Below are 21,758 nucleotides of genomic sequence, written 5' to 3'. Positions count from 1 at the left end.
AAATTAAAAGTTCTGAGAATGTCAGAATCTCAGATGTCTCCTCCAGTCTTCCTGGGGTTTGCAGAGTACTGCTAATATGTCACTTATCAACTGTTCCTGTTCTCAGCCAGCAAAGGATTCAGCAGAGGTAAATACTATTTCTGTTCCTTTAACACAGGAATATGAAGGAGAACAGAAGGTAGATAAAGATCCTGTTGTGCAGAAACTATGTTTGAACACAAGATTAATTTTTTCTGCATTTCTTTTTTAACAATTCCTATGTCATTCTGTATATGCTGGTTAAAACTGGAAGTAATTTAAAAAATTCATAAGACTCACCATAGTAACTGATAAGAAGAGCAAAAATGTGATCCAGCTTTTTCTCATTTTTGTAGCCAGTGCAGTGAATTTTATGCTGTAGTTGAATGAATTCAAACTGCAGTGGAAAAAAATATAGGAAGAAATTTAGCAATTAATGAAAGCCAAAATGATAAAAAACTTTCTTTCTGTTTTCTCCTGCACTGCAGCCTCCAGTGCCTCAACCAACACCTTCCCAGGGTTTGTCTCAGCCTTGGACACGGTACCTACTCTAACAGCAATTAGCCCCAAGATATGAGTGGACTCCTTGACATCACTGCCCTTGGGCAGCCACAGCACATTGCAGTTCAGTGTCCTTAAAGCAGCCTCAGACTTTCACAAACACACACACAGAGTTATTTCCCATTTTCTTCATACTAGCTGATATTAGTTTTGCTATTTTTGGAATAACTGATGTAGTAAGTAGCCACTTTATCCTGAAGTTACAACTTTGCAAGGCATATAACAGCAATGCAAGAATTAATTGCGAGCTGTAAAATAGCTTCTGTGTCTGCAGTAGCTGTAAGATAGTTTCTTTATCTGTCATTTGAAGAAAGTACAACTATCCAAACCATCTGTGGTTGCCCTACAGTGCAGACTATTCTTGGAATTGATTCTTGAAGTGTGAAATGCACCTAATGCATAAAATATACAAAATTATTTATTAAATGCAAAACCATCTATCCAGGGTAAACCTGCTGTGACAACTGCCTCAAAAGGAAGGGATATGTCTAAGAGATTTGTAGTGCAATATTTCACTGTGTCCTGAAGTATCCTGGAAAGATCACAGAGCTGGGCCTGAAACTGAGATAAGAGCTTTTCTTCTGCTTGCATTGAGGAAAAAGACCTTTCCATATTTAGTTCAAGTCATTACAATTAAACTACATGTCAGAAATCTAAGTAACTCTCTGCAGTAGCATTAATGAAGCTATTTTCAGCTAAAACAAAGGTGATAACATACGTTTGAGTTTAGTTCCCTTGCACAGATTAATTCACAAGAAATCTTACACTGGTTAAGGACCCAAACCTTGCATACCCGAAAGGTCCCTCATACATCCAGCTCAAAGATCCCACTGCCACCAAATCAAGAGGGATGTTGGGTGCTGAGTACACCCAAACCTGCATCCTGAACTCAGATCACACTCGCTGTTGTCTTTGGAAGTGTCTCCTATTCAGCAATTCCTGTCCTATGAGAGACTGATGGATGACAAACAACGGGTGGCACACAGAGGTAATTGTACAAGAAGCTTATTCTTTTTTAAAAATCCCTGTCTTAGTCACAAAATGCATAGGATATACTAACCACAACATATAAGATTCTGCTGTTAACCTACAGCCTCATGCAGATACAAGAAATGTGTTGTAAAATCATTTACATTGCACAGTTTCTGCTGTGCCTGTTTCTCCCAGACTAAAACTGTATCCATAATCTGCATTCTATTTTTGCCAGCGACACACAATCCTGTAACACTGATTGCTGCAAATTGCACAGGTAATTCTGTGAGACACTCCAATTTAAACACACTGTTCTGAAGGCTCTAAAACACGTACAGAAAGACCAATTAGCATCCATGAAATATATCCTTAGTTAGAGCAAATATTTATCTGGAAAATCCGTATCTGATGAGAACTAAAGTAGATAGATAATTGTAATGATTCTGATCTGTTAACTAAAGTCTAAATATATACATATAATGGTTGACCAAACCCAAATATCTACATATCTATATATCTAAATCAGATATCTAAGTTAGCAAAAGGGCAATATTATTTCAATTCTGCATGACAACTGGGGGTGAAGGTGATTAATTAAAATCTATCACAAGTTTCCTTCATTTACAGCACAGCTGTGGCTGTTTTCATAGGAGGGGGGAAAACTGACCTTCTAAGAAAATTGGAATTAATAATTCAACTGTAAAGTAAGTCAATAATCTTTTCTCTCCAAAGTATGATCAAGCACATCTGTGCAGGGTTAAAATCCACAAATGATGTGCACAGGACAAGCCAAGAGATCAATCAAGTAGAAAATAGCAAACATAATTTGTGTATGTTCTTCTATACATGTACACAAGAGTTCAAAGCAATTTTCTCCACAATAGTTCCAGCAGTTCTTATGCTAAAACAAATGTTGGATGGAAAATTTAAAATGCATATTCATATATTGCCTTCACCCTTGCTTATCTAGGCTTTTTATTTTATTTAAAAGATATACAATTGATCTAAAAGATGCAATATCATACAAAGGCAGAAATCATCTGCTTTGTTTCACAGTCCAAGTTTATTTCTGTTTCACAATACAGAAAGTCATCCCTTAGGTCAGTTCCTTTAATGGTCCAAATCTTTTAATATCTAGTGGTTTTGTAGACATTTCCTATCAACTGTTCCAGTATCCACTGTTAAATTATTAAGTCTTCCCAGGAGATAAAATGTTAAGTCAAGCCTATAACTCACTCTGTGCTTTCCACTCATTTCTCTTAGTTGCTAACTTCAAAAATCCTTTTTCCAAACATCACTGCTTATGAAGTAAATTACAAAATGCAGGATGAAAGTCATTCAGATGCCTGTTTGGACTTCAGGAAAGCATTTCTTGCATCATTACATGAATTCATTCACTCAGTATTCCAATTTGTCTAGACAAGAACTTTGCAAGGAAGATTAAGAACTTTCTGGGGGATGTACAGCAATATTATAGCCCCTTGACTGAGGCAGCAAGCCAGTACTGCTGAAAAAGTCAGGCTGCTTTTATTAATCATCTCTTCTGATGAGATACAAACCAAACATAATTCTCAGAAAGTTTTTTCCCTCTCAAAGCCGGGAGGGATTAGTCACATAAGGTTTCTTTAAATAATAATGCTTCCCAAGTTGTTCTGCTGTTCTGACAATTTGACTGCGGGGAAGAGAAGATAACTGTATGGACTGAGATTAATCTGAGTGTCTTGAATGTTAGCTTGAGGGAGAAGATAGTGGAAGCTTAGACAGAATCCCTGGACTCCACTCTGTGACAACAGGAACCTGCACAACAGCCAGCAGGACCATGATTTACATGACAGGTATTCAACGAAACTGTAAGTGGTGTAGACACAACACTACATCTACTAACAGTGCTCTGGCTTTATTTTCCCAGTAAAAGGGATCTTCAGAGGAAAGAGAATGAGGAATTGCAATAGTAACCCCGACCTTCAAAGTATAAGACAGTGAAGACTGGAATAACTTAAAAAAAGAAAAAAGGAACTTCCTGATTTTCTTCTTTATTACGTTCTCTGTTACCCACACTAATGATACTCCAGAGGCCAACATTGTGTTTGTCACTGATAGCAGTGACATCTACTGAAGAAGGAGGAATTCAAAAGGAACTGCAAGCTGAACTTAGCCAAACAGTCACTGGTACAGCTTTAACAGATGTTCACATTTCTCTTCCTCCTGCTTTCTCTACAGAGCCATCCTGCCTAATCAGCTGTTTCTACTTTTAACCTTTCCCCTTCCTCCCAAGAATAAAGGGCATCCTTGCTGAGCTCCAGACATTTCCCATTTCAATGATACAGTGAAAGGGTTAAAAAAAAGTAGTCAGCAAGAAAAACACTTTTTTGAACTTGAAAACCACATTTAGTACAAAATCAAAACCACAGACAGCTTCTACCTTGCCCTCAAGTCTGAATACAAGTCAGAATGCAACTCTGTGGGAGTGGGATAGGAGGGAGACCCTACTTGTGTCTTTGCAGGTACTTTCATACACACACAGAAACGTTTTTCACTAATTGGGAATCTTTTATTTGCCCAGGAAAAAGAAGGCAAACACACAAAAAAAAAGTAATCCCAACGACACCACTAAAAACACAAAACATTTTCAGTAAAAATGACATACCTTGCTTGTGGTGTGCTACAACCTTGTAACCCCAAAATTAAACATGTTTGGATATAAATGATGTATATTCTTTCACTCTGATTGAAAGTGGGGCCAGAATGGATATTTTCTTGACCACCTCTACCCCATTATTGTTGTTCTATCAGTCCCTGACTATACAAGCTCCTTTGCTACTTCTGATTCTTTTTAGAGAGGGACTTACAACTCAAAGTATTTAAAACCCCAAGCAATGTTTGGTTGTTTCTGCCCAAGATAAAGGCAAAAGCAGCAAGCTGGAAAATGCCCTCTGCTTTTGCCTAATTTGAAATTGTTCTAGTACAGTATTATAAAAAAACCCCAACAAACAAACAAAAACCATAAAAACAAACAAAGAAAAAAACCCCAAAACCCAAACCAAACCCATTAGCCTCAAATGGAATTATATCTCCACTCACATAAACTTTCTGGGAAATACTTCTCTGACTAAAAGGCTTTGCAAGTAGACAGTACCAGTCAAACATTAAGGCACACCTGATTCACTGAGTCCTAAAAGTGGACTATGAAATCTAAACACATCTTAAAGAACAATGCAGGGCAGTTTGGAAATCTTCCTATTTGGTAAAATTCCTTTATTTCTGAGGGAACCACTTCTGCCAGCATTTGATCAAACTGCTCTAATGGTGTTCCACAAGAGCTCACAACTTTATTTGTTGGAATTACTCCATCCTCCAAATAATTATGGGGCTAAGAAAATAATAGTTAAGGAAAAAATCTCAAGACCTCTGCATAGTACAGTTCCATGGCACTAGAATTCCCTACTCACCACCACTCTGAATTAAGGCCCAGGCATCAGCTGTTACAGACTCCTAAAACAGGTAAGACAGATCAAAAAGACTTTGATCTTCCCTGAGACAATTTTTACATTTCAGAAATATAAACTCTTCACAGCTTCCAACACATTTCATGACTTCATTCTGTTTGCGTCAAATTTTGTTTTTCCAAAGGTATTCTCCTTCACTTGAAAAAAACTGGCATGTTACCCAAATATGTCAGATGTGTATGTTTTTGCATTTCACAATAAACAGAATTTAACTTACTATAGTACTTTACAATGCTGATACAACACAATTGCTATTCTTATGCAACAGCTCTAAGAAGCATTCCCATCCTCGCAGCCATTATCCATTCAACCCCCTGCTGTGTGATCTCTCCAAATCAGGAAAAATGGAACAAGAATAAAAAATACTCCTAACTATTTCTGACTCTTTAGAAATACTGTGGTAGGTCACTGTATGTACAGGACGCTGTGAAGAGCTTGTCCCAGAAGTGCAGTGGTTTACAAAGGGTAAAACTGACATCTCCTCTTGCACTGCAGAACAAAGATATTACAGGGCATATGAAGACCTCCATAAATGAATCAGTAATTTGCAATACTCATATAATCCCTATGAAAAGTAGGAAATAAGTAGAACATAGGAAATAAAGGCCAAGTTTAAAAAAGAACCGAATTTCTTTAGTCATCTCATCCTCTGAACACGGAGCATTGCTCACATGTGTGGAGATATAAAAATGCTACACTGAAAAGTCCCTCCTTCTACCTTTCTTTCCAGGAGTTTTTCCTAGGAAGCAGTTGTGACACAATAGCATTTACTGTATTCTTGAGGATTAACTGAAATAAAGAATCAACAGAGTGGCATATCTCAATTTTACCATTCAATTATTTTATAACAACTTTGTCATGCAGGTGGTAGTCTAGCTCAACAGGAGAAAGTGCTTACTGTTTAATTCTTGGGCCAGGTGCTACCCTGGTCTCAAGGCCTGTGCTTATGCAAGTAGAAAATTAGGACTAGTCCAAAATGTTTCAGGTCTTTTATTCTCTCCATTACCATGCTTTTTGCTTTTGTTTTTTTGCATCACTCTAGTTGCTTGCCAGAGGCCTTGCAGATATTGCAGAACCTTCTGCATATAAAATGACACAGATTAAATTACTCCTGTGTACCTCTTCCCATTAATAGCTTTTGGCTACCACTCAGACAAGTTTTGTCACCTGCATCCAAGAGAAATTACTAGCAGCAATTGACAACACTCACAGCCAGTTCCAATAATAACTAAAATTCTAAGAACCTATCACAGAGTGATGGTGGTGCTAGTTTTATTTCTGGGTAGAGGAAACCCTCTATTTCCTAACACTTTTCTTCTTATGTTCAGTTCATGGGTTTGGATGACATTGTAAACTACCCTGAGGAGAAACATGGGCTATGGAGGTCCAGCTAAAATCCAAACCAAACAACAACAACAAAAAAAAAGCAACAGAAAAAAAAAACCACCACACAAAACTCTCCAAATGAGGGTCTGGAGGAGGAAATGTCCACAAGGTTCTTCTCATGGAATATTCTGCAATTTCTGCTCTTGGGCAACATTACTCATCTCCACACAGCAGACTGCAGAGCTAAGATGTTTCTCTGGTTTTGTTCATCACACCAATTTTCACTCTTTAAAACAAGATTTCCACTGACAAAAAAAGGCAAGACTATGTCCTCCTGGCTTTTACACAGACAGCTCTTCTCTTGGCCTCTTTGCTTTCCATGCTCTTCCTATAAATTATGAAGACTCTACCCCTCCCCTCCTTCTCCAGTGTGGGGAACTTTCAATTGCCTTAAGGACGTATGAAAGCAGTAGCAAATGCTGCAATGGCACGTGGAAGATAAGCAAAGATTCAATTAGGGTTGTAGTTAGAAGTTGGCAGGATATCGAACCATGCCAAATAAATGCATCATATGAATGTTAAAAATATCAAAGCAAAGCAAGTGTTTATCCCTCTTGAGGAACTAGTTGTTAAATGAAAGCAATGGAGAATCTGGCAAAGTAAAATCTTTACCAACAGACTGACAGGGCTTTTCTCTGAGATTCAGTTGTGATTTCCAATTTACAGTTTATAGTTATTAATGCCTCCAGATTTTTTAGTGAGTGCTATGTGACTACCATTGTGTAAGCACACTGTTACTTCTTTTACAAACGTAAACCTTTTCACCCCATAGCCCTAACCTAAATTGTATCTTGATGTCTAAAATCCATCAACAGAGTTGATATTATTAGGCATAACTGACCAGACTCAGTTCAATGGCATTTAAATTCCACAGCAGTCATTCAAGCACAAAGAAACTGATCTGGCTGACCTGCCAAACAAAGTTATCTGTAAAAATGCTACAATGGCCACTATCAAACATCCCAGAAAACAATGGTAACAGAAATGAAGGTGGTGGCAAACTAATGAATGATTAAATTCTAATAGCTGATGGATCAAGATGATTACTGATGATAATTATATTTTTTTTCTTTATTTCAACTGTATTAACTTCAGGCTACAATAATTTTTAAAAAATTAGTTAAAACAAATTCAGTAACCTTTCTTTAAATTTTACTTCCTGAAAAACAACTGCTATGCTGTGACAAGGATGTTCCAATTAACATTATTTTGAATAACAGGGGATTGCTCTTGACATTCATTCTTTTCCATGGATTTCATGCTATGAATACATTGGAGACCTCTCACGTTCTATATTCTGCATGTGTTCAACCAAAAAAAATGCCCTGTAACTGAAATGGGAGTAAGATAGTCACAGACATATGGAGCAAAACTTCTTGGGCTAAATCCTGAAATCCATTAGGATGCGTTACTGGTGTGACTTCAAACCCAATGACACAGCACAGCAAAGCATCACATGGATGCCACTGGAACTACTGCATCTTCCTGCCTGAATCCAAATTCTATTATCTCATTCCAGATTCATATTAAGATTAGTGGATATCTTAGAGATTTTAGGAGAGGCCTCCAGGCATCTGAAGGGTGTGAGAACAGCCCTTGACTGAGAGCGGACATTGATTTCTTTGCTGTGTCTTTAAGAGGGAGAAGAGAAGCCACTAAGCACATGACCTGATTTAGAGAGAACAAAAATGTTTTCCATCTTGCATGCACCTGCTGATAGTGATAACAAAAATGTAACCTAAGAAAAAAATAATACATAGTTAATAGTTAGATACAGTTGCATATGGATGGAGCAGTGAGATGGATTCAATGAGCCTTAGTCCCTTTCAAATTCAGACATAGTATGATATATGTCAAAAGTATAGTATATTCTTCCAAAGAAAACTTCTCTCCCTCCGAGCAAAATTATTTGCTTTGAATTTATGAATTCAACAAATAGACCCAAACAATTGTATAAACCCCTTGTTCAGATGTCTGAAGTAGGGTTTTTTCCCAGACACTGCTGTTTACAAGCTGTAGAGTGAACTGTTGCTCTGTGTACCCCTTTCGGTCAGTGTTTTTTATTTGAATGACTCTGTCTGATGCTGTTTACCAAGTAAGGACCCAAAAGAGATCCAAAGGGTTCTTTGTGAAAATGTTTACGGCATGAAGTCATTTTCTCAACTGGCTGAGTTTTAAAAGTTTTTTGTTATTTCTTCATTGACACATGCTAATTTTACAAGAACAGTATTTCCAACAGTTCAAAGACTTTTCTCAAGGTCCAAACAAGGCAATGGGAATGGGAGAATGGGATAAGCAAAGGATACCAGGCCTTTTGTGTTTTTTTCAGAGGTTACCACTCAGGCTTTTTCTCCCTGGCCCCTACTCAGTTTGGCAGCAAAGCGTCTATGAATCTTACAGGTTTTACAGCAGGTTCCTCTAGATTCCCATTTAGATATGCAAATATTTGCACAAAAATTACATAAATATATTCTCATTCAGTCATAAATAGAGTTTTAAGATATGGGGTTTTTAAAAGAAATTACTACTTTTTTTAGGTGAATCATGCCTCACCAGCAGCTCAGAGCAGGATGGGGAGGGAGCAGATGGCCAGGAAAGGCAACTGTTTATGCCAGCATAAACACAGTGCTGCTGCAGCCACTGCATCAGAATCAATGTTCTAACTTTGGGTTCACCATTGGTCAATGACTTGAACTGAACTGATGAATCAAATATATATAAACTCTCCATGGAAATGTCAGAAGCACTATGGTGTCCTGATTTTCTGTTGTATTTCTTCTTTTACTTAAAAACAAACAAACAAACAAAACCCCATCAACAAATGAACAAACAAACCAACCCCAACAAAAACCTAGAACATAATACAGAGAACTCAAATATCCCCAAAGCAGTATTCTTTGGCAACAGCTTTCGTCTGGCTAAGGTGAAATTTCTGATGGGAAGCTCATGTTAACTTTTTCTCTCCTGGGATATTTCTGATGCATTTACTATTCCAAAAATGTTCAGGTAAATTTAAGGCAGCTTTAGAAATATTCAGCTTGATATACTTACTCAAAACAAAATAAACCACCAGCTACTTCAAAGCCTTTGCCAGGCCAACCCAAGTCACCACAGTTCAGAACATTTCCTCTCAAATTTAGAATTTCACATGCCAGAAGTCAAAAGTGCAAGCTCTGGAATATTTCACTCTTTGAATATTAGACAATAAATGTTCAACTGTGCAAAATTATCAAAATTACTAATCCATCCTGTAAAGAAGCCAAAACCAAGCAGCAGCCAAAAACAACCTTTTGAATTCTAGTGATCAGCAGCTTGCCTCCTTTGCTTTAATTAGCTACAGATATTTCCCAGCTTTCCCATGTTTTTTCATCTGTTGTATTCCTAAAATGGCATTTAAATAGCAAATTGTTTAAGCTGGACTCACACAGAGTATGCTAGGCATAAAGGAGTTTGGGAGGCTCAGGAAAGTGAAACCAGAGGGAGTTAAGCTCAACACTATGGGAAGAAATTACCTTCCATACATTTCCAAAGTCTATAACAGCATACTGGTATATGAACATCATCTTGGGACTCACACAGACACAGGTCTTGACTTCCAAGGCTGCCACAGGCTTACACTTAGGAGAGTGAAGAAGGGCAAAGGCTTGTGAAAGAATGGATACATTTACTCAAAGGACAAATTAAGAACACAAAAATTCCAAAGCTTCTGTCTTTACACCTATAACCAGAGCTTTCCTTTTTATACATTTCTCCTGTTCTTCTCCTAGCAGACTAGCTGCAGAAATCATCCTAAGGCAGCCACAAAGTAGGCAGAGCGATAAAAGATTTTTCTGTTCTCTACCTGTATTTCCTTGTAATTAGGATATGTACTGAGATATGACTATAGCAAATGATATTTCTGTCAATCTCAGTTAACATCAGTGTTGACAAATTGAGGAAAGTATCCATCAGTGTTTCAACGTCTTCTAAAGGGGATTCCCTTCAGCTTCATCCACACCCTGCACACCCACAGGAATATTGACATACGCACAACTGTGACACAGACTAAAGCATCCAGAAGTAAAGAAACACTTGTTTTGCTAAAGATGTACTCAGTTTAAAAGTTAATTAGATGATCAAAGCAATAAACTAACCAGCTTAGCAAAATGAGAAGTGAGATCCTTTGAACGGAAGCAAACTGCTACCCAGTGATTACTGTGACCTCTCACAGCGTTTGCCCTGTGCATTTCTCATTCTGATCTGAAGGTGTACATAGAGGACACAAAACAGCTGGCGGTATAAACATGACAGTCTCAACTCGTGTTACACACAATCCCTCAAAAGGCACTGATGACAGTTTGGACAGCTAAAGCTGCTTTCAACTACCTAGAACAAATCTGAGTGCTGATCTTTATCAAGTATCTTTGACGAAGGGCACTTATTTTCAAAAGAATAATTTCTCTTTTACATAAGCGCAGTCTTCTAGTCTGAATAAGAACATCAAAGTAGAAATCTTTAGTACTAACTGAAACAGTAAATTTCTGTATCTTTTCTGAAATATCACTTAGGTAAAATTTTTTCCACCTGAAATTGCATACATCAGTCCTTACTGGAAATTAGGAAGCTAACCCTTTGCTAAGTTTCAAATCTGTCCATCATTTGTCTCTTGTAAAGTCTTATTTCTTTTCTGAAACACCATAGGCTAACAACTGCTGAGAGCTGGGCAAGCACAGGTCTAGCTGTTTCAGTTGACATCCTATTTGATTCCATTTCGATGCTTTTAATAGAACAGGGATTGTTTACCACAGAAAAATTCTACTTGCAGAGCTTCTGCTGCCAGGGAAAGATGTGAAAAGTTTGCAATAGCAGAAGCAGTTGGTGGGTGATGTGACAATTCAGCCGGCATTCAGTCTGCCAGCCACACACAGACCTCACTGTCACGCACTGCACCACTCCCCATCCTCGGGACAGGACTGCAAGGCCACTGCCGGGCTCTCAGCACTATTGCATCATTCCACTGCATAGTACTGTCTTTTTACAACACATTCCATCTGCTTCACATCGCTGGACAGTGACACTGCAGCAGAGTGAAATGTGGCATTGCACATTATCACATAAACCCCTCTGCTCTTTGTGAAGCAGAGATTTTATAGACAGTGCCAGCTGCAATCTGTAGGAAGCAGTGTGAATGTTTCCATGAATTCAGTTGAAGATCATATGCTCAGGGTGTGGCCGTGGGAAAGACTAGTGTATCTTACACACAGTCCCTGAAGTCCAATTAGTGTTCCTTTAATTACAAACAGACTTTTCCATATCCTTTTGCAGTATTTCACCCTCCCTTACCTGAATGAAAACCAGAACAAAATACTATGAACATTAAAGTATTATATAAATTTGACACAAAAATCATTGCCTTGATAAACTCAAGTCTCACTTGGACAAAATACTTCATGAAGAGAAGATATTACATATCAAATGTAGTCAAGCATTACACACATTATACCAAGAGCAGGAGAATGAGCATCAAGCACAGCTCTTCTGCTCATGAAAAACATATAAATTTTATTTACATGTAACTTACAAATTTCAGCAGATTATCTCCCCTTCAAATATAATAATAATTATAATAATAATAACAACAACTACAACAACAAAACAACAACAACAACAACAATAACAACAACAATACTAATACTAATACTACTACTACTACTACTAATAATAATAATAATAAAAAGGCAGAAAATGTAATGGAAAAACCTTAGTTAAAGTTTGTCAAAATTGCAAGCAAGTGAAAAATTCCACCAGAGGTATGGAAAATATTAGATGGCTTTAATACAGGTGCCCATATTTTCTGCACACTCATATCCCGCATTTATTTTCTTTGAGAAAAATAAAACCCACAGAAGTCTCACACTGATTCCACACTCCAGAAAAAAAAAATCCTTGGTTGAAAAAAAATGCATTGAATTTGATGGGAAGCTTTTATAAGGATTTCTACAAAAAATAAGTTAAAACACATTCAATTGCGTTCATAATTCTCCAGATCCTGCCACTGGTCTGCCAGTGTCTCAGATACAAGTGCAGTGCTCACATTCATTAGTTTGGCTGACTGACTTTGAGACACAGCCTGGACATCAGACTGCCAGCCATCACCTCAGACTGAGGTACTAAAAGTCACTATGAAAAAACACCCACCTTTGCATGCATTTTTGCATTTTTTCCTGCACCCTTTAACTCAATAAGACACCTTAAAAGGCTCATCCTTTTCATTTTATTCAGAGAGTCTGTACTTGCAGCCCTCAAGTGTTACCCTGGCAAAGCATGCTTCTGTTCCACAGAGCATGTGAAAATTCAAATTCATCTTGCTGGGAAATTTTGCTCACAGCTGCTTGCTTGGCAGAGATTTGGTTGAGGGGGGGAGGGAGGAGGGGAGAGAAAATTTTCCAAGCAATGGGGAAAAACAGTACAAAACTTTCATCATCAATGGCCTTGACATTGCTGGAGCCAACGGAAACGACATCACCCAACTGATTCCATGCGAGGGAACCATTCAGAAACAAACAAAAAAAAATCTGCATTTATTTCTATCGTGGTAACTTATGCCAAGCTTCCTTTGGTGAAGTCCAGGTTTCTCCTACATTGGCTTCCTCCTGCTGTTGATAGAACAGGATATTTGCTGAAATAAGCAGGTAGTGAATGTGATATTCTGAATTAATCAGCATATATGCTGGAGAGAGAATTCTGTTCTCTTCTGAAGCTGTGAGAACAACTATATTTGTTTTTTCCACAGGAGCTATCAAGGTAACATACATAACTGGGCCAAGAACAGACACAAAATAATTTCTGTACTAAATCTTAACTGGATGCAAGCCTTGCTGGGTGATAAATCCCATAAACAGGTACATGTCTTACTGACCCTGTCAGTAATTTTATAGAAATAAAAATGCTTGGCTACTGCTACAGGCCTACACCATGCAGAGAAGAGATGACATTTCAAGAGCTAACTTCTCATTGCCCTAACTTCCCCAGGCTTCCAAAAGAAACAAAAACTTGCAGGAATAAAACGTGGTTGGTTTCCTTCCCAACCAGTAAACAGATTTCCCTTTCTCAAGAGAGTATTAGAAAACAACTACTGCACAAGTATATTTTATTACTGCTCAGTGATGAGTATAATGTACAAAAATCAGAAAATTGTATTTTATTCTTCGCTTTCTTTTGCAACATCCCAAGTCTTCGCTGACTCTGTACTGCCAAACAGTTGTTGCACATCATTCCAGAATTAGTAGCATTTTAATGATGGCATTAATTATTCTAGATATAATATAAATGTTTTATAGACCAGGAAACAAAGTACTTTTTCCTTTGTCTAAGCAAAGCATAAAACAGGCTAGGTACAGGCCCTGGTCAAGAGGGACACTCACAACTTTACGTAATTTGGTTTTCTGACTCTAAAAGAAATAATTTCCTAAATATTGATTCAGTAAGATGTTGAGATACCAGTAAGCATAATTTTCAACCATCAAAGTAAATCCACTCTCATGTCACTGCTATCAGACAACTTCTAACTTTGAAGTAATTATGGATCCTCAGGATGGTTTTTACAACATTTTACAACATTCTCTTAGGAGAAAAGAAACAAATATCTGATGATTGTCTTTGAGAATAAGAGAACTTTAAATCTGAAGTGGCCATCACCCAGAGATTGCACTCTGAACCACACTTGGCTGGTGATCTCTGAGGGTCAGACATTACAGGGAATATGACCTTAAAGCATCTGTTGAAAATCAGACTACCAAGTTGATGGGAAATTCAGACTAATCCAAATGTGTGAGCCAAGTCAGCTACTGAAAGCATATAATGCTATGAAATATAAAATCAATACCCTATGAAGAAAATGGGTTCATTTCTACAATGAAGAAACAAATGAAAATTAGCCCTTGGATGTAGTTTTTCCTCTAAGGTCACAGAGAAACACCAAAAAAAAGAATAGAAATGGAATACGAGAGTAAAAGAATTAAATATACTAATCTCAAATCAAAGAGCTGAGAGTCAGTTGATATATTCAGTAAGGATTTTGTGAAAGAATTCTAAGAGACAAATCTATTGTGGGAGGTATTTTAACCAGCTTCCTGTCTCGCAGTCAGTCCTTGGAATCTAAATTTCTTTCAATTCCTACTACAGATAAAATTTTCCTTCTCTGTAGGAGAGAATACTGATGAAAAATGTAGGGTTTAGAATCAATCTACTTAGACTTTTACAGTTTGAGAAACCTACAAAAACTAGCAGACAAATTTTGAAGGCCATAAAGAATCAACCACCTAATGTGCTGGATGAAAAAAAAAATCCCAAATGAAGGAATTTAAGAGATTTGCCCACCACCACTTTGCACGTTGCATCACAACTGAGGTTTAAATACCCATTCAGCAAATAGCAATGGATTTATGATCCATTTCTGTAGGGATTGTCATCAAAGGGACTGCAAACAGAGAGTAAAAAATCTTGGGTAAAGTAGGAGAAAAGACAAACAAATTAAAAGTCTGGAAAACATAAACAAATATTTCTGCTAATAAGAAATCAGTCATTTATTATCTATACCAGTCTTTCACTTGTAATTGTACTCACTTGTCTGTAAAATGGGCCCAGAACAAAAATCCATTCTCAGCCTGTGATTTGGCCATTAATGTCCCTCACTAGGGACACCTCAGATGCTGAGTTTAAAGGAACATCTCCCAGAAGAAATTCCCACTGTTAAGAGTCATCTACCCAAATATTCTCTTTGCACCTAAGAAATATGAAGTAGATTCTTCCTGTGACACTTCCATGCAGTGAAGGTATAATCATTACCTACAGTGACCTGCATCCAGCTCTGTCCCATTCTAATCTCTTGCTGCCCATTTCAAGCACTCACCCTACAGACTGAATTGCTTACAGCAACACTGGATGGCAGTTTATCAGCCATCCAAATAATGACTTACACACTATGCCCCAATAACCAAAGAGATACATCTTCACATTGCGTCCGATTTGCAGTTTTTAACTGATGTCTGAAGATTACCAGTGCTACATTCTATCAGGTGACAGTCACCTCAAATAGACAGGTGTTAACAGAGGTGACTGAAATATCTGATTTTAATAATCTGGCAATCAGTCATATTGAGTTTTCTGATTCCTTCATTTCCCCAATAAAGGAATCACAGCTCTTAATCAAGCCATCATGACAGATAAGAATCCTGAATGCACCTCTACTGCACCCCAGACAAAATAAAGGCATCTGAAATATATTAGGTTTTGAATACTTCTTGATTTCCAAGGTGATTACCTGGTGAGAACCGCCAAAATCATTGTCTCATTATTAGTATTATAATTTACACAACCAGGGTGTCAAATGAACTACAGCAAATAAGTAGTCTGACCTGTTAAACATGTGCCAGAGGACAAGAATGTTAAGAAAGGAAAGGAACCATGAGACAGTTGCTTGACAAACAATGTATTCCTAGATTAAAATGTGAAAAATATTACAGTGTAAAATAGAATATGACTTGCATTAAAAGAGCTTGTATAATTTATGTTAGAGCTAGATTTCCACGTTACAACACAGTGGATTCAAAAACTAGTACCTGATAACTATCATTACTGAGCATTAGTTTAAAAAACCTGCAGACATAAGATTCAAGCCTTCATTTGGATTTTGAAGTGCTCAGACTAGCAGTGATTTTGAACAACTTTACAGTCCTTTTAGTTGGGGAAATTTATTCATAGTGGTTGCAGTACACCAAGGAATTCTCAAATCTCAGCACTTAAAACAATAGAACTAAAAGGGTGTTAACTTCAGAAATTAATTATAGCTTTTTAAGTACCAGCACCATTAACTATTTTACTCTTCAAAAAATACCCTGGGGATGTCCACAATGCGTGCTTGTGCAGTGGAAATGGACCTGCCTAGCTCATCATGATTTCATGATCATCCTTTTTATTTTTAATTCGTCCTTTACGGTATCAAAAGGTGAACAACACATATGAATATTGCAGAAAGTACAAAACCATCAGAAATTACAACCACTGGCTCTCATTTTGGTTTTTTTACAAACTGCTAGTAGCACAGTCAGTCCATACCATGGTTGCAACCCGCTGTTACTACGCACATCCTGCATCTTGCCAATTCTTCTTCTCACCTCCATAGGTAAGGAGAGAGATCAAGACCAAAGGTCAAGCCCATTGGCCCTCTCATGGGCTCCCTTTGAGATGCCCTGAGGGGGTAAAAGTCACTTCCCAAACCTGGCCCTGATGTCTCTGAGGTGCCCTCCATGGACACAGCCAGGCCTAGTGGACTTCCCAGAGTGATAGGTAATCACATTCCACCCCAAACATGAACAGTATAAATCCTTCCCCTATTAATGGCTTTCCTATAAACAGCTGAGCAGCAGGAGCAGGAAAAAATAAAATAAAAAAAAAAAACCAAAAAAACAACAAAGCCAAATAAAAGAACAAAGAAACAAAAAACAAACCCAAAACCTAAACCCACATAACATGTAAAAAAATTCAAAATTTGATGAAGAACAAAAAATAACACATTTGTATTCTGGGTTTCCTATCAGTTTCACTGAAGTCAGTAGGTCATGACATGCACGGAGCAGAATCAAACAACTCAGAAACAAAGGTCATGTGAAAAGGGTGTCACAGACTGGACCACTTCCAAGGACCCCAAAGAGAGGGCAAATTTTCAGAGTAAAATTTAGAGTAAAATTTCAGAGTAAAATTTGGTAGAGAAAAATTTTCAGAGAACCCCCAACAGCAGCCAGAAGAACATTATGAAAATGTGGGGTGAGATCCCATGAAAGAGCTGAAACCTCACTGCAGCATGGTTGCCACATCCAGAAGACAGCTAGAGGAACGTTCCAAAGGCAACTCAGGCAGTTTTCCAGCAACCACAGCTTCTTATCGTCACTGGGGCAGAGGAGCACTGGGGACTGCCTCTCAATTGCCCTGTTTGCACAGATCTTTGTGCAGGAAACAGTGTCTCCCAGACTATCAGTGACCAAAAGATTCAAGCCTTCTTGTAGTACAGAGAGCAGTGGAGGAAAGGGTGTCTTCTTTCACACCAAAGATCATTTTTACTTAAACATCATTAGCTGTTGAGCTTAGACTCTTGCTTCTGTGGTTGTGATGGACACTGCTGAGCTTTGCCAAACAGTTCTAAAAATGGCAGCTCTGAAAGTGCAATATTATAAAAGCAGTCCACAAGTGCCTTTCTCTGCTTCCTGGAAGAGCTCAAAAGAAATATATTTTTGCAGAGATGATATTTCATGAAGAAATTTATATATTTCAAGGAGAAATATCATTCTTCACTGAAATGAGACTAGGCTGTGAATCCAGATAGTCCCTTGAACAATTAGTAAGTTCTCTCAAATGAAGTATTTTCACCACATCAGTAAGAGTTGAAAAGGCTAAACAGAACTAGCACTAAAAATAAAAATAAAATGCATCCGCATTGCTGTGCTGGTCTAAGTTTCGCTCAAGGTCTCTTCCATAGACCTTTGGTGACTGTTCAGCTGGAAATTAAGGACCCAAGAGATTTTTTTGAAAGCAGTAAGGGATATCCTGCGTCCCAGCCAGCAGCCTAACAATGCAGCTTCCAACAGCCAAAACTGTGTGAATTGAGTTAGGAACATCACTCATTACTGCTCTGTGTGTGTCCTAATGGAGCCGCCTTATAATTGCATTTTAACTACGAAAAACGTTCTATTTATAAAAGATGCTACTCTTTAAGTAATAGGTTCCTGCTTTATAAAAATCAAACCATGCTTTTTAATTATATTTTATTTCTCAATATATTGAGGGAGTGAGCTCTGAAAGGTACACTGTGTAATTTTAATACATTTCCTGGGGGGGAAAAATTGAGCTGTGAAAAGTATATTCCTAACTTCACTTGCATTTGTATTTCACATGTGGCCAGTGTAATTTGAAATTTTCTTTATGATAACCTGTTCTAGGGCTTCAGGGTAAAAAAAAAAATCCAAAAGCAAATCAAAATTACAAAGATCCCCACCTTCTTTATATTAAATTCTCATTGAAAATCTCTCTCTCCACTACCATAAATTGGCTGAAATGCATTTCTCTCAGCAACATGCTTTCTCTCCTCCAGGACTGTGACATAGATGGAGATGTTCACTGTGGGACTGGAGAAGTTTCTTGGTAAGAAGTTGTTATGACATACTTGCTGCTACATCCTAAGGTTTGTTAGCATTCCTTGTCCTAGCTGTACCTACACCTCAAAGGGATAACATAGGAATTATTGCAGAAAGGTATTATCTGAGTTGTGGATTCCAGAATTCTGTTTTTCAGAGCTGTGCTTTTATGACATTAGCTGTATTTATGTCCAAAGGATGCAATGCTTCAATAACTTTCACTATTATTGAACAGTATTTCTCATTTATACTAAAACCCATGAAAGTAAGAAAGCAGAACTGCTTGTTATAAAAATGTACAATTTGTAAAGGCAAATCTTAACACTCAAGATAATTTATGTCCCATGTCCCTTTTGGGGGTTCTTTCTGCCTCATTGGTGCTGTGTGTTGTAGGGATGCAATCTGCAATGGTATGGATGGATCTCCTGCTCCTGGAGTTTAGTCCATTACCTAGGAGAAAATGTGTTCCCTGCCTTCCCTGACCACAATGGTGCCTGGGAGCCCCTGAGAAGGACACACAGAGACCATCTGGAGAGGGAAAAGAACAAAGAGGAAGTTTATTCGTGGTCAGGGGTTTATATGGACTTTGGAGGGATTCAAATCGACCAATAAGAAACAAGAGGGGATTTGGCTCTGGGCCAATGGGAGTAAGGGGATTTACATTCAATAGGAGACAGCATGTCACAACCTTCCTCCAGAGCCCTGAGGTAACAGGGTATTCTGGGAAGAAGAAGCAGTGACTTTGCAAAAAGACATTTCACCAGACATTGTGTACATTCAAACAACATTAAAAACATTAAAGCATTATCAGTGGCTTGTTGATTTTCTTCACAAATACATTTCTGGCAGGCCTTTCTCCATTCTAGATATTGTGAATCAATTCCCATAGTCCCATGCAACTGTTAAAGAGGTATGAACTGTCTATAACTGTGAATATCCGTTTGTAAGTTCTCCCATTTTTTGGTACATTCAACAGTTAATTTGAATTGGGGTCTTTCAATTTACTTGCAGAGACAGACTTGTTGAGGCAACTACAATGCAAGTCTTCACACAGTCATCATTCTCCCTGTGCTATTTCTCACAACCTGATTACTCATTGAGAATCAACTGCTCAGTGCCATTCCTGCAGTCTCAGTCCCTTTAAGTGCTGTGTGGCTTGTCAGCTCTCTCGGCCCAGAAGTCTGAGTGTGATCACTTCTCTTCCCTGAGAAGCTTCTTCATCACAGGAACTGTGACTGTATTTCTTTTTGTTTCCATGCTCCAATAGCCATTACACCATCCTGAGGAAAGTCATTGAAATGTAACTCCCATGTTGAGGGCATCAAAAATTCTTAAAATGTAGAATACCTAGTGCTCACATTATTAACCCAATTATCTAGTAATGTTGATGTAGGGAGGAGCCAGGTTAGAGTAGCTGGTGAAGACCAATCCTGCCCTCAATAATCGAGATATTCAGGTGGTCTCTGTACACATTTCACTGCCATTCCTGGAGAACTGAAGCTGTACCTTTAGCAAGCATAATGCCTAGCTGACAAACATGACTTCTCACTATGACAAACACCACTTATGAGCAAGTAAATTTTAGTAAAGTAAAAAAGAAAGTTAAGGAGTTTTTGTTGTTGATCAGGGCTTTAAACAAAACACAAGCGTGCCTTCCTTTCTGTGCTAATTCTGGGAGAAGGAGGAAGTCAACACAATTAATGGCTGATTATTATAAAAACACTGTTACTTTATATAGCACAGCATATAGCTTGCATAAACACTAAACATCTTTCATTCAACTACTTTCAGTCACTGGCTTTTTCTCAAGTCTGGATAATATTATACTATCTTTGTTAGCTAAATTTGTAGTTAGATAAAGCTCTATGAGTTTCAGAGTACTAAGGAATTCCCAAGGCAATCAAGGAGATTTTTTTGTCTTTATGCAAATCAGTGGAAAAAAAAAGTAGTTTCTTAAGGTGATGCATACTTTTTTTTTTCTTTTCATTTCTGGAAACACCATGCACAGGGTATATACAGAAGTCAGAAAGAGGATATTAAAGCTCACTGGCCTAGATCTGATTCAAGATGGGAAATCCTCCACATTGAGTATAAAGTTTCCAGTTCAGTTACACCTGAAACAGCCATTTTAAGTACTTTAAAACAAAAGCATGAATTACACTGAAAATATAATATCCTGATTCCTGAAATATTCTGATCTCTGAAAACAACATGTCACTGCTAACAGATCAAAATCATCTGTTTCCACAACATTAATTGTCTTATGACCCATTTGTTGTGAAGCCAAACTTTTAAAAACTTAAGGAAAAAACCAAAACATCAGGATGAAAGAGAAGGTTACAGTGGGAAAAAAGAGAGCTCAGTCCCAGGATGTGTAAACAAACTTGGCCATTTTCTTTAGTTTGCTGGAGACTTGGCATGTTTGTCAGTTTTACAACATTCTCAAGTTGTAGCTACAGTTGCAAGGTACAAATATATATAGAACATGGCATGAACGTACAGTATGATCATATACATACCACCAGCATTTTCAAACTGGTCCTTGTGTTACAAAAACTACTTGATAACCACTTAAAATTTGTAAAAACTAAGCTACTCAGTTAGATGCAATAGCCAGGAGCCAACTCATAAGTTGAAAAGGAGAAAAGGAAAACACAATCAGTTTATCAGCAAATGTAAGTACATACCAAGCCACTTTTGACTTCAATGGACTATTGGTAGCAAGTCCTCTCTGACCTGATTTGTTTTGGAGACACATGGTTTCCATTATGCTGTTTTTGCTCCCACAGATCTGAACACTAAGTGGACAGAAAAATTAGGTACAAATTTATAGTAGTTGGGGTGGGATGTTGCTGAGGCTGCAGCCCAGACTGGGAATTGATGAACAAATTCAGTTCACCAAGTAAGTAGCTGCATAGTTGGATAAGTCACGTAGCCCTCTTAATGTTCTTCCACATACAAGCAAGTTGCTCCATACTAATAACAGAGTGTACAGAAGCACAATAATCTATCTACTAGATGTAGTGTTGAAACTAAACTTACCATGTTTGCTGAATTAAGGTTAATAAAGACATTATCACAGGTTTTCTCAGTGCTAAAAACATTAACAGTCTACCAAGAGCTGGATTTTCCTCCTCAGGGAATATAT

General features: G+C 37.8%; 1 protein-coding gene across 2 annotated transcripts in view; it reads right to left on the bottom strand.

The window, feature by feature from the left end:
- CALCRL (calcitonin receptor like receptor) overlaps positions 1 to 21,758 on the bottom strand; it is a 66,253-nt gene that overhangs the window by 30,395 nt on the left and 14,100 nt on the right. For both annotated transcript variants that reach the window (XM_071562257.1, XM_071562258.1), the window contains exon 2: positions 319 to 415. In XM_071562257.1, the coding sequence (XP_071418358.1) occupies positions 319 to 366 (48 nt within the window). In that variant the 5' untranslated portion in view covers positions 367 to 415. The remainder of the gene's footprint in view (positions 1 to 318; positions 416 to 21,758) is intronic.

This window comes from Pithys albifrons, chromosome 8, assembly GCF_047495875.1.
Source record: "Pithys albifrons albifrons isolate INPA30051 chromosome 8, PitAlb_v1, whole genome shotgun sequence".
Taxonomy (NCBI): domain Eukaryota; kingdom Metazoa; phylum Chordata; class Aves; order Passeriformes; family Thamnophilidae; genus Pithys; species Pithys albifrons.
The sequence above is the reverse complement of the archived record's forward strand: the minus strand, read 5'-3'. Positions and strand labels throughout refer to the sequence as shown.